The 14,725-nt window shown below is 39.4% G+C and overlaps 1 protein-coding gene across 1 annotated transcript in view; it reads left to right on the top strand.

Annotated features, from left to right (window-relative positions):
* Window positions 1-224: 224 nt before the first annotated feature.
* The window catches only part of runx3 (RUNX family transcription factor 3), a 72,322-nt gene continuing 57,821 nt past the window's right edge, over window positions 225-14,725 (top strand). Inside the window, exons 1-2 of the mRNA XM_077539329.1 lie at window positions 225-1,098; window positions 1,250-1,374. Of these exons, the coding sequence (XP_077395455.1) occupies window positions 1,317-1,374 (58 nt within the window). The 5' untranslated portion in view covers window positions 225-1,098; window positions 1,250-1,316. The remainder of the gene's footprint in view (window positions 1,099-1,249; window positions 1,375-14,725) is intronic.

Genomic DNA, 14,725 nt, shown 5'->3' on the forward strand with positions numbered 1-14,725 from the left:
GTAAATCTTTATTTAAAAGTACAAAAATGCAACTTGGCTTTGAAAACATACCTGTTAGATTGACCTGGATAAATACGAATATGCACAATCATCAAAATGCAATATAAATCTGCTTCCATTCTCAAATGATCACTTCTGCGTCATTTCTAAGAAATAATGATGTCCCTTCACTGGTCAGCTATTTTTAGCATGTGGTCCTAAGGAGTTACCTGGTGCCTGTAGGCCTCATGCTGGTGCCACTCATTGTTTTCAGTCTGAGATGGAACCGTCATAATATGTCAGCGCTATTGCTACTGCGTCTTCTAATTTGACTAAGATTACGATACTATCAAGTGGTAAGTGAGGGTGGAGGTTTTGCAGGCCCCAAACCACTGGTTGTTTCAAACACAGATGTGCCGTTAGTCAGACAAACATAAAACTTGTACGAGACATACAGTAGATGTGCAGCCAACAGCAACATTCAGTCTATTTCCTTTCTCATTTGCTTTTTTAGTTGTTGTGCAATTGGCGTAAAACATTTTAATGTTCCCCCCCCCCAGCTTCTGGTGCACTGATCAGGATGCTCTGTACAAACCTCAGCGCAACCACAGCGACGGAGGCCGCCGCCCGGTTTGAACTGCAAAGAAAATAGAATGTTTCCAAAAACTTGGATGCCCAATGAAAAGTGAGAGTGTCGAGTGCAGGAATGATGGAAAGTACGAAGCGAAGAAGAGAAACCGTCGGGGGAGAAAAAAAAAACAAAAAAAAAACAAGCAAAAGATGATAGGAAAGGAAGCGAGCGAGGGAAGGAGGGGAGGGAGAGGCCCCTGTGACCTCACGTCACATGTGACGCGGGCTCCGCCACTCACGGAGCGGGAGAGTTTTGTGCCTGTGTGTGCGGAGGATGGCGAGGAGGATGCAGATGCATTGTGGCTTTTAGCTTTTTACTAGCTCTGACGCCTTTTGTCAGGGTACCAAAACATTGGGCGGGAGAAACAAGGATCACGCTATCGGGGCCACCTTGCTAACCTCAGACGCCGCAGCCCGTTGTGTCAAAGAGGACCACAAACCGAACCCTTGAGGTCAAGTTTGGAGGCCGTCCCTTCATCTCCAGCTCAGGTGAGCCCACCTGAACTCGTCACGTTTAATTGCCATTTCTTTCACTTTCCACCTTCTCTTTCCGACGCGTGATGCTGCTGCTCTGTTACTGGCTTGTGGCTTTTGAGATTCCTGCGGTAGTCACCAACCCCAAATTCTCGCTGGCGAGCAGGCAAGGAGCCGAATGACTGCCGTCCTCTGGGTTGGTGGAGGCCGAGCGCTGAGCGACGTTCCCTGTCATGGCATCCAACAGCATCTTCGACTCCTTCTCCAACTACAGCAGCAGTCTGCTCAGAGGTGAGTTTTGATCCGCCCCCCTCGTCTGTAAAACCCCCTCCCCTGTAAGAAGTCCCCCTCACTGTATTTTTTTTGCTGTGAAAGTTGCGTTTCTTTTTTGACAATTCTGGGGACGTGTCCATTCACGCACGACAATACGATTCGCTCAGTTGCGGCTGTTCCGTGTCTCCTCCCCTTCCTCGCCTCCTTGTGTTTTGCTGTAGCCTTGATGGAGCAGCACCATTATGGTCTTCTCACCACAGACTCTCAGTGAGAATACAAGCTCCATGTGATTGGGCTCTTTACCGGAACACAACAATACAATAAAAGAGAGAGTGGGAAGAAAAAAAAAAAAAAAAAAAAAAACATATCAAGCTGCTTTACTTCCAAGAGGTACTTTTGGTCTGTGTGGTGAGGTGAGTGCATTTATACTTGGCACTAGCCTTCATGAACAAACCATTTGTTGCCATGGTAATTCCAATCATGTAGAGTAGCTTTCACTTGGAAACAGGATCGCTTTTGATTGTGGGTAGAAAACAAGAACTGCCAGCCTTATTGAAAGTCACTTCCAGAAAAAAAATTGCCTGAATTTCCATATTTTTAACCTTTTTGTCAACAACTTTATCGCGGGATGCGATTTTGTTGTGGTATTTAAAAAAAAAAAATGCAAGCCGTTCAATTCCACAGCATAATCATTACTCAAGAATGATAATTTATTTTTATTTATATATTTATTGCATCAACCGCATTGTATTGAACAAATGAATGTTTTTGTTTCAAAGAATAAATTAATAAAAAAAAAACACATTAAAATAAATTTATTTATTTATTATTATCTTTGGACTCCTCTGCTAGCGTCTGTGTTTGTTTCTCTCCACTGTTATGAATCTATTGAAGTTAGCAATGATCCTGGTTGAATGGAGTCGTTAGCTTTCAGCTAACTTTTGAGTCTCGTTTGCAACCCTGCTAGCATCCGTGTAGCTTGCACAATGACACTGACGTCACCGGAGCCACCCGCCATGTTGTTAAACAGATCGCAATTACCTACCAATTAAGTATTTTTTTGCGAGTTTTCAATTTTTTTGGGTAATGTGATCCATGATTTATTTTTATTTTTATTATTATTTTTTTAAATATCTGGAACACCACGTTCCGAGCGTACCAACGTCATGTTCAGAGATTTGCGTCACAAAATACGGACAATCCGGAACAGTTGGCAGCTCTGGAAAACAAGACGGTTTAAAAGTAGATGAGCAATTTATATATAAAATCACCTTCCCAATTAAGGCCTCGCTGCAGCGTTAATTACAGACAGCCACAAGTGCTCCTAATCATTTGCAGAGTGTATGTTAAAATCTGTGGAGCCTCACACAGTCCGTAAATCAGTAAACAGTACATCTGTGGCTCACATGAGACCAATACGCCAAGTCTCAGCAGTAGCACGGTGACAACGGATAATGTTCCAATGTTCACTTAAGCTTCTACATTTTTTTTTATTTTTTTTTTATAACTTCCTCATGACAAACTCCCGTCTTTTTTCACTCTTCGTCTTCCAAAAGCAACGGATCTGTTGGATCGGTACTTCTCGGACGGACCGCACGGTTTCCAACCCACTGACTTCAGGCTTCGCACACAATCTATCAGGATGTTCTAACTTCTAAAATAATGCGCTCTGGTGGCGCCTGATTTTGATTTTCAGGCGGCCCAGACGGGTTATGAGACTGTATATAAGTGGTGGGGGTGGGGCGAATGAGCGGAGCACGTAAAACTGTAATCACCGTCGGAAATCATTAGTGAAATATGCAATATCCTTTTACAATTCACAATGTCAGTAGTCTTAAAGTGAACCGTGGGAGAACAAAGGCCAAGAGTCATTAAATCCTCTAACTCAATCTGAACCCGGGGAGACCTCATGTAAGGAGAATACTCTGGTGGTTAGCTTAACAACTTGCATTACACTGGCAACGCAATTTGGCTCTTTTTTTCAGGCTTAAATCAAACTGAAATTAAGAGGAATGTCTGGCCTCCAAAACTTTGACTTTAACACGGAGCAGCATGCAGCTCATGGAAATAAAGCCATCATCCGATAAGGCGTCAGAAGATACTTCTACACATAGAATTTGTCATGAGTGATTAGATACGACTGATTAACTCATTCACTCGCCGCCATTTTCACATTTCGCAATCCCGTTCGCTCCCGGCTGTTTTAATGGATTTTGACTGATTTTGCAAGGCCCACAGAATATTGTGTTCTATTGCTATAAAAGCATGGAACGTATCAAAAGAAAGATTCAAGTCTCTTCTTTCACCAGGAAAAAAAAGTATGTTTCTATCTCTTTCCGTTTTGCAGCCATTAGCATTAGAAGTGAGCTAAGTTTCATCAGTTTTCACAAATCGATTTAAAATTGTAAGTCATTGAGAATTTTTTTCTACATGGCCCTGGTTGATCTCCTTTGCTCTGCTGGCACCTGCTGGCCGTTTGTGTAATAACTACCATTTCTGCAACCGTTCTTTGCAGTTGAGAGGCTGCATCAAAGCCTTCTGTATGCTCTAGCATTAAAAAAAAAAACCCAAAAAAAACGTACAAATACGTCTTTGGGACACTTACAACATTAAAAAAAATTTATTTATACGTTATTGGGAGCAAATGAGTTAAAAGTTGACGTCCAGTCATGCCACCTTGTCGAGTATGTTAGCGCATCTGACAGATCAGACCCGCCAGCATGTGATGGGTAACATCAGATGCGCTTTGCGTGAGAAGCCAGAGGACGCCTCACCTCAGAAACCTCAGGCCTTGTGCTAAAACTCACACGCATAAAACATACGACACATGCGCATCAGGACGCTCAGCGGACCAGACAGTTGCAGCTGTTGTTCTCGTGGCATTTAACTCCTCATCTGCTGCGAGACAAAGTGACCGGTCTAACCGTTGGCATGTTATGAGAAGATGGAGAGATTTGCACCAATGAGGCGCTAATCTGATTCAGTCTGACAGCGCTGCTGCTGCAGCGCACTGATAAATAACCACAATGAGGCTACAGCTGTTACTGTGCAGCTTTTACACGCCGGTTAATAACAAAGCAACTTTTTGAAGACTCAATGATGATGATGGTGTTAAAGCATAAGAGTATCGCGTTGCTTAGTTTCGACTTCCATGTGCATTCATCAACCGCACCATGAAATACACCTGCACAATCCAATAAAACTGTATTGATAATTTCTCAGCTGATTCCAAAAAAATAAGTGTTTATAGCCTTTGTGGGAAAAGAAGATGTCAGGTTACCCCAAAATAGAGAGAGAAATTTAATTGGAACTAGACATGATTTATTTATTTATAGAAGGACATTTGTTTTGATCGTTTTACTGACTGTTTGGGGGCAAGTAATTAACTGTGTATATATATATATATATATATATATATATATATATATATATATATATATATATATATATATATATATATATATATATATATATATATATATATAATTATTATTTAAGGTACAGTAATAGTCTGGTATGTAGAGTGCAGATTTATGAAAATATTGTTGCATATGATTTTTTTTTTGGTTACCTAATTATTGTGTGAAATTACTAACATAAGTGTTTTCACAAAAAGTAATATAATTATTAACAATAACCCATACTGTTATTGTGATTGAGGGTAATTTGAGCAAATTTGATATATCAGAAGCGTGTGTCAAATTGGTCGCCCTTCGCACTAATCAATATTCTCTCTTTAAAAAAAAAAAAAAAAAGAAAATCGGTGATACTGGTATAGATGGATAGCGAAGCTGATATTTTTGCTCTAATTATTTCACTTCACCATCATATTTGCAGGATTTATTTAGCCTTTTTTTTTTTTTTTGGGGGGGGGAACCCGGGTAGACACATATAGTGTGATAAAATGATTTTTTAATTGCATGTTGAAAAAAAAAACAAAAAAACTGACATGTTGAAACAGTGCTGGGAAAAGAAAAACACTACATTTTCAAGATGACATAGCTGACAAATGGCAAAAAAATGTAATAACAATTTGATTAAGATTATTCCTCTGACATAAATAAATGGACGTGATTGGCGCCTGTTGAAAGTCTCGCTAAGTGTGAGGCCCCCGCTTCGATGCCAAGCTGAGCAAGCTGAAATCTGTAACTAGATATTAACACTTTCAATATTTGAAAGTGAAAGCAAATAATAGAAAACTCATGTCAGCTCCAGAGAAGCAAAATTCTGTCTCCAATTTTAGCTGGGTATAATATCTATTTATAAAAACTCTGAAGGCATATTGGATAGAAGAAACATTCTGGACTTGATTATGTCTGTAAACGTTTTGGAGGTACTTATTTACTTTTTGGTCTGTCTCGCCGTTTTCACTGTCTGTCAACACAAAGTTGATGGCGAAGACTTTCAGGGTTTGCTCGGAAGATGGCTTCTCTGGAGCGAGTGCCGAGGGGGCGCTCTGATTATGTGGTTGACTAATGTTAAAGCCGCCTCCACCCTTCTTACACTTTTGGCTCAAAGCACCGCGTTGAGCCTCGTGTGGGTCAAGGTTCAAGTCGTGCTAAGTGTAGGTAGTAAATACAATTTTCTGGTGGTCTGCGAGCAAGCAGGGGGCAAAATTCCTTGATGTCAATCTGATTAAGATTTATGATGATAAAGATACCTCGAAGAAGAGTGTGTTTTTGTAAAGGTGATTCATTATAAATCCTGCATGGTGTAAAGATAGTTGGTAAGGTCATTTTGATGGGGGGTGGGGCATGTCTAGTAAGGTGTGATATTGCTACAGCGCTATGCATATAAAATCTCTGTAATCTGAAAGTTTATCTGCAATGCATTCGGCCTCTTAACACATTCATTGACAGACCTGCAAAAAATGCATCATTTGATGTCTTTTTTTCCGTCAGTTAAACATGGTAAAAATCAATGAAACAATTATAAATTGTTGATATAATGCACAGCAGTGGTGTCCAAACTTTTTCCTCTGAGGGCCACATACTTATAATAATACATATTTATTTTTTATTTTATTTTATTTTATTTTTATTTTTTTTATGAACACATTCATTGCCAGACCAGCAAAAAAAATGCATCATTTGACGTCTTTTTCCGTCAATGGCAGGCAGTGAATGAGTTAAATTGTTTTTCAGCATGTTAGCATGCTTGAGGAGCGGGATCTAATATTGTGAGAACTTAATCGGATTTTTGTTATTAAAAAAAAAAAAAGAAAAAAAAAAGAAAAAAAAAAGGAATATATTACAGAGAAAGTAAAACGCTGACTGTTACTTAAAAAAAAAAAGACTTTTGTTTTTTTAATAAATTAATTATTTTTATTAAGGGGATATGCTGAGAACATTTTGAGAAAGGCTGTTTTCACAGAAAATGCATGTAGTGCTATTGTAACATAATAATAATAAAAAAAAAATATTCCAAAATCAGAATAGCATATCCCCCACTGTGTATTGGGGGGGTTGCAGTCATGTTTATATTGCTGAAGTTAAGATTTGTGCATATGCTTATCATTGTTTCAATTAAATTAATTCATTTAAAAAAAAAGTAATATTGATTATATGACAAGACCTAGCAAGATGGCTTTAGTAAATTATTATTATAATTTTTTTTTGGACTGAAAATTACAGTGAGTTAAAAAGTACAAAAATGACATGTTTTTGTTTGCGTTACAAAATACATTTGATTGTTAATTAGGATCATCTGCTATTTTTTAAAATATATTTATTAGTGAATATACTGCAATTAAAACAAACAAACAAACAAAAAATAATAATAATAAGAAACAATAAAAATAAAAATAATAATAATAATAATAATAATAATAATAATAATAATAATAATTTGAGATGGATAAGTACCAATAGCAGGTATCAGTATCGGGCTGATACCATCCTTATTTTAAAGTATCGGCTATTCATAGAGGCCGATGATACGAGCCACTATGCTCACTGCATTAAAAAAAATAAGAATAAAACAAAACATTGACATCATGCAAGCCCTCACCATGTTTGTAGAGGGAGTTGCGGCGGGACGTTGTTTTGGAATGTGTCACAGTGGCGGTAAAAAAGGTTATAGTGCCTAAATTTGACATTTATTACAAAATTCCCACGAGTGGTTGTTGAATAAGATCAACATCAGGGGAAGTTGTGCGCGGATGGTTTGCTTTTCTGATGAATAACACAATTGTACTTTATGATATAAGACTTTTTTAACGTCTCAGACGTGTTTTTTTGTTTTTTGTTTTTTTTAAAAGATGAAACATTCCAGAACTGTGTATTATTCGACTGTTATGTGAAAATCCTCTCATCACTTGATTTGTAACGCAAAACCACTTTCAACCAGATGACTCCTGATGTCTGGTTCAATGAGTCATCGTAGTGGTCGATTTGTCTCATTTACAAGCTGTTATTTATTTTTATTTTATTTTATTTATTTATTTATTTTTACTAAACCCTCAAAATGATTAAGTAGACGAGGACTTTTCATGAGTGTGTTCTTTCTGCAACCAAATTCACCAAAGGAGGAGCTGTTTTTAATAAATAAATAAATAAATGAAACAAAATGTTTTGTTTTTAGCCTTTAGCCTCAAACCACATGACCTTACCACATCTCAATAAAACATTATCAGGACTAAATATTCACTTCAAATAAAAACGTACCTAGCACCAGCCTCATTAAATTATATTGTATAGCATATGGAAGTTTTTTTTTCCCCTCACTTGTCAACTCGTTGGTGCCTCCAAACATTCCCCGTCACCCTCACATTCAGAATCATTCAGCTCATCCAATCACATTCAGACGCATTCATGACCTCGAAGACGGTCGGAACTTTACAACTCCTGCGACAACTTTCCGGAACATGGCTACAAGAAACCCTTTCTCAATTGATGTTTTTATTCGTTCTTACGTCCTTGTCGAAGTCTTGGCTTGGAAAATATCCCAATATACATTTTGTGTTGCTATACGTTTGCTACAGCTGTTCCAATTTATCTAGAGACTCACATTCTTAGGAAGTATGCTTTTTTTGTGTACGTTTTTAGGGAGATCGTACATGGCTGCACTCTCCGTTCTTCATATTGCGAAACCACCAGTGTCTCTATACACAACCGTATATAATTAAAGTGCTTTGAAATAATGTAGTGCAGCAAACCTGCAGTTGTGTTCCATGGATCGTTGCAAGATATGATTGTCTGTGAGACCTCGGAGGTGTCATCGGAGGGGCGAGTTCAGAGGGTGGGGCAACTGGCGTCGAAAGCCTGAACGAAAAAGCTAGTTGTTAGTGACAATAAGCATTCATTTTCACATAAAAGAATCGTCTCAGTTTTGGCATCTACGCAGACACGACGGTGTATTGTTGTATTTTATTTTAGTGACTGAATTTGCTGACGTTAGCATTTGGGCTAGTCGTCAGCTAGCGATAGCTTTTCAGGTAGGTGTTTAGCATATTTGTTGTTGTTGTTGTTGTTGTTGTTGACGTGCCGACTAGTCAGTTCCACCCAAGGAAGATGCTATTGTTTTTTTTGTTTTTTTAATCACATAAGCAAATTTGAAAAGAGCTGCCATCAAATGATTGAACTGATGTTTGGCAGAGACAAAAACAAGTTCTCCAGCACCCTCAATCTTGACTTGATAATTAGAATCTTTAATCGTGCCTAAAACTCTATCATAGGCAGTCTTCAGTCCCCTAACCAGTTAAAAAAATAAAATAAAATGTAATTACGGTTGCGGAAGAATGCAGATAATTATAGCATGTGAGAAGCTGCAGTCTATGAAAAAAAGAATCATATTTTTCACTCTGTTTTTCCTCAACTTGTTTTCACAATGTCAACTGTTATTCTGCAATAAAAAATGTTTTGGGAGCAATAAATACATCCACATTTTCGTTGCTTTTTAGAAATGGGTTTGCTTTTGGCCATTTTAATAGGGACAAAGGCTACCACACTTTAACACACCACGAAACAAGCTGCCAAAGGGAGCAGAGGTCAAGTGCATGCAGACCTTATCATAGTACTTCAAACAGTAAAAAAAAGAAAAGAATATAAATTAACAGACAAGTATTTGTGTGTCCAGTCCAGGCTGCATCACGCCTTCTGTTCCAAAGTCATCTGGGATAGGCTCCAGCTCACCTGAAACTCAACTTGGGGACAATCGATACAGAAAATGGATATTTTTACATTATTATATTGTATGTGCTGTCTGCACACAAAAAGAAAAATATCTCAATCAATTCAAATATATTGATAAAAATGGAGTCCATAGATTTACGAGCATCATTTTTTTTAATTTATTATTTTATCATTTTTTATTTATTTTATTTTTTTTATTATTTAAATCTTGCAGTTTACCTGTATAAACACGTGAAATTCAGCGAGTCAATTCCGCTTCCGCAATGTCAAGGACTGTGTCCGCTTCAACCGCCACCCTGATTTGAATAGGAATGAGGGGAGCCGCTTCGATTGACCTGAGTTGGCCGCGTTCCGTCCCACAGTGGCTTACAACGAGGCAAAATGACCTATTCTATCTGAAAGAAAGAAAGAAAGAAAGAAAGAAAGAAAGAAAGAAAGAAAGAAAGAAAGAAAGAAAGAATGAATGAAAAGGCCAGCCAGTTAAAATAGGCCTCTATATGTTTCAGATTTGAACTTTTTATTTGATCTAATTTAAACTAATTGATTATCCTCCTTGTACATTTTTGCCCCGAAGTAAACTCTAACTTCTCCAGCTGGTCGTTATTCACTTGATCATTTGTTGTTGTTCAGTCAAAGACGCTATGAAAGGGATTCCCCGTCAGCTGTGCAGCACAATTGTCCCCTCCTTGTCTAGCGGTTGTGAGGTCACGTCGTCTGCCGTACGTGCCCGTCTCAGCGCAAGTCACAAGTACCTTCATGGTGTATGTCCTCATAAACGGCAGATATTGTCACACCCACGCATGTCTTCACGCTGGTTTCCTTTCCTCATGCTGAGTCAGGGAGACGCATGTCAACAAGATGACTGTGACGCTTTTGCCCCTTTCTAAATGCGGTCCGACCAAACCGTAATGACCAGTCAGGACGAACATACGGTCTGCTCATGTGTCAGTCCGTCGCTATCGCATTACGGAACAAAACATCAAGAGGTCTTGACCCAAAACTATGAGGGACTTCTCTCTTAATGTAACACATTTCCCTGCATTTTGACTGATTTTGTAAAGCCCGTGGAATATTATGTTCTATTGCTATAAAAATATGGAACCTACCAAAAGAGAGATTAGAGTCTCTTCTTTTATCAGGAAAAAAAAAAAGTATATTCCTATCTGTTTCTGCTGTGCAGCAATTAGCAATAGAACATAGCTAAGTTTCATCATTATTCACAAATCTGCTTAGAACTGTGGGGGAAATCAGCTCGTTTTAACATGGCCTGGTTGATTTCTTATACTCTGCTGCCACTCAACCATTTTCTGCAGTAGAGAGACTGCATCAAAGCCTTCTCTATGCTCTGGCATAAAAAAAATAAATAAATAAAAAATAAAAATGTAGGAATACGTCTTTGGGACACTTAAAACATTTAAAATATGACATATTTATTCGTTTTTGGGAGCTAATGAGTTAAAAGGGACGACAAGTGCTATTTGTCTAACGCTTCGAAACACGACAGCCATCCGTGGACACTGCCAAGCTGGCAGAAAGACGTTTGTGTGAGAGAGACTTGACGGACTCTTTTAATCAGCGTGACGACATAAGAGGCGCAGACAGAGCGGGCCAGTCGGCGAGCGCAGAGTTTGATCGACCTAATCACCAGGCGGCCGGCCAGACTCCATGCTACTGATTGGATTTACAAACGCTCCTTGTCATCGTCGTGTCATTAGCCTGTCGTTAGCTGTTGACGCGGCGCAGCGGCGAGCGAGGCCTAAACGCCGCAATCAGAGGATTAGCGAGCGAAGCCTCGTGTGGCCGCCTCAGGCTGCGAGTCAAAAGGAAGGAAAGTCCTGCCCCTCGCCGTGTTCCAGCTCCATGTGGCCTGGGTGCTAACGCTACACAGGGAACGCCACGGCTGATTAGCGACGGGGGATGATGAGAGGAAACGTTTAGTCACTTCGGACACATGGGCGGTTTCCTGGAATCCAATCAAGTCAGGTCCATGGCTTTTGCAGTTTTTAAAAAGAGTGGGTGCACGTCTGGGAACGGAGCCCAGAGTTGTAAGTTTAACTGGCGCATGCTGGGCTGTCGTTCTTTGTTCTCGCTGCAGATTAAAAAAATAAATAAAAAAAAGTAACCTCTGTGACATGTGGAGATGGTTCATTTTACTTATTAGATTTCATATAGAAGTCAATTGGAATAACTGACGATCATCGTTTGCTGCCAACTATTCCTTTTTTTTTTTTTTGCGAGGTGTGACAGTTATCGTGTGTTGAAGTTGCCTCTGGAGCTCCTTGACATGCAGGCTGAGAGTGGCCACGCCTTTTGTTTCCTTACAATTAAAAAGCCCAGAGGGCCCGCCAAGTACTTTCCAAGAGTTGTCTCGGGCCTGCAGAGAAAAGTGGCATGGACGTTTGTCAGGAAACCAGCGGCGGGCTTGCTGCTGGAATCTGGATGGATTTTGCGGTGAGTCAGATGGCGCTCGGGAAGCAGAACTCCTCTGAAGGGGGAAATTAATGCAAATTCAACATTTGGGGGGCCCTTTGAAGTCCTTTTTTGCCCTTGAATGAGTGTGACAGAACCTGGAATGACCCTGTAAAAGTAATGTAAGGAGCTGAAAGGGACAAACGCTGATGGATGACGATAGGTGAAATATTGGAAATGCGCTCACAATGCCCAATAAAAGAACAGCATCCAATTCTGCCTTTACTAATATAATAACAGATACACTGTTAATTAAAAATATGGCCATTATTGTGATTGTAGCTTAAAATGGTTAGTTTGTTTAAAAAAATCTTCACAATATGTTTTATGCAGCCCTACTAGTCTAAATACGGTAATCTGGTTAAAATTGTGTTAGCGGAATATGACTTAAGCAGCAAAATCCAGCCATTTTTTTTTTTTTTTTTATCCATCTCAGGGGGCGGCCATTTTGCCCACTTGCTGTCGACTAAAGATGGCATCACACTTGCTCAGGTCGCAGGTAACGACCAATCACAGCTCAGCTTCAGAAAACAGGTGAGCTGTGATTAGTCAGTGCTTTTGAGCCCTGAGCGACTGCGATGTCATCTTCAGTCGACAGCAAAGTGGCAAAATGGCCGCCATTTTTAACCATTTTTAAAGGCACATTTAATACAAGTCTTGTTCTGAATTTTGTGGTGGACCTTCACATCACTTCATGCCAATCTAAAACAAAACAAAACAAAACATGGAACTTATTCTCAAAGCGCAATTTCACGAGCAGTCAAATATCTCCGAGAGCCAAAAGGAAATACAGCCCAAAGATGGACTCGACTGACATCCACTCCACTGACCAAATCTCAAATAGCAACACTCATTTTCATTCATCTTCCTTTGACTTCTCCGTGCATCTTCCCTCTTCTTATCTCCACTTTTTAACGCTTTTCCTCCAGCAAGCCGAGCACAAAGGGGCATTGTCTGCTGGTAGAAATGTGGTTTACAGACTCCCTTTTAATGACTTGGCGGTTGCTGGAAGCCAAGCGCGCTTCCTAATATTTGGCTCGCATGCGATTTTCGTTCGAGGAAAGACTTGAGCTATGACGGCCTTTTGTCTTTGTGTCTTCCCCCCTTTTCTAGTGGCATAACTGCATTTGCGTGGAATCTCCAGCGTCGGGAGAAGCGGAGGCAAGGCTTGCGTTGCCAGTCAAATGTGTTTGAGTCGTCAGACTGAATGGCTTCCAGCACCGCGATCTGTCTCCTCTCCTCGTCAGCGAGAGCTGTTTGATCTGACAGAAAGACTCCATTAGAGACGGGAAAGTTCAAACTGCTGCGAGGTTGGATGGCTGCAGCAGCCCAGAGAGGAAAAGCTTTGCACACGCAGTCTGGTTGCAATCTTGCTTGTCTGTGACTGTGTGGCTACAAATGTCTCGGAGCATTACTGATCAGTAGGCGAGGTGTGTGTGCGCGCGCGTGCGTGTCTGTTGATAAAAGTTACACTTTATTTCCATACGCAGTGTTCTTTATGGACAAATTGCTTAGACGCTCCTCTTAATTGATCAACTGTGCTTCCAGATTTGCGGGAACAGTTGATGAAGGCGCGTTTCAGTTTGTCGCCGGCTTGGGCATGGTAGACAGTTGTGACATGAACCTGATGAGACATAGACATATACTTTTTCAATAAACTAGAATAGAGGATATGAATCCGCCCTTCTGAAAGAGGAAGTCAACCACCCCAAAAAAATAAAAATACAATTTTGGACAATAACATGTTCTACGCAGCCCCACTAGTATAATAACGATGTTATTCTGGTTAATATTGCGTTAGTGGAATATGAGTTAAGAAGCTAAATCAGGGGTTTCCAAACTTTTTCATTTGAGGGCCACATGCAGAAAATCAGAAGGACGCAAGCGCCACATCATGTTATGAAGAGAAATTGTGTTTAGTCCTAAAAATTGTACAAATAATTTATTTGTGCATTTGCGTATTTAGAAAAATGCTACAGTATATAAACCAATTGATTTGTAATATGACAGTAGGGTTATTATACTGTAGTTTTGGAATTTTCCCATTTTAGTTAGTTTTTATTAGTTTTCAGGGTGGTTCTGTTAGTTTTTATTAGTTTAGTTCTTTGAAAAATGCTTAGTTTTAGTTTAGTTTCAGTATTAGTATTAGTTTGTTTTTTTGAAATGTGTATTACTTGTGCGCAATATATAAAAAAACAGCGTGGGAGCAACGTCATCTTTTGGTGCTTTTCTATTGGCTGCTGCTAGATGACGTCACTTCGGTTGATATCAAAATAAATCTACTAAAAATCACATTTAAAATCATCCCCAAAGGCTCATGCATTAAATTAATTACCAAAGACTAAAACGAAGGACATTTGCTATAATTATGGTTAGTTTTAGTTAGTTTTGTAAACATAAAATGTAGTTTCAGTTAGCTGTCATTTTTTTAAAAAGCATTTTTGCTTTTATTTCTGTAACAATATTATTTTTTGAATTTTAGTTTTTTTCATGAGCTAAAATAACCTTTAATGGCACCTGTTTTTCGATACCCTCCCTTCTTACTTTGACCATCTCCAAACATTTTTGTTTTGTTTATTTGATTTGAACTGAGTCAAATGCAATTTTTAGCATGTCGCGGGCCACTGAAAAATAGACGGCGGGCCGCAAATGGCCCCCGGGCCGTAGTTTGGACACCATTGAGCTAAATCCAACCGTTTTTTCCAACTCAGGGGTCGGCCATTTTGCCACTTGCTGTCGACTGAAGATGACATCATTGTTGCTCAGGT

Source organism: Festucalex cinctus, chromosome 12 (genome assembly GCF_051991245.1).
Source record: "Festucalex cinctus isolate MCC-2025b chromosome 12, RoL_Fcin_1.0, whole genome shotgun sequence".
NCBI classification, from domain to species: domain Eukaryota; kingdom Metazoa; phylum Chordata; class Actinopteri; order Syngnathiformes; family Syngnathidae; genus Festucalex; species Festucalex cinctus.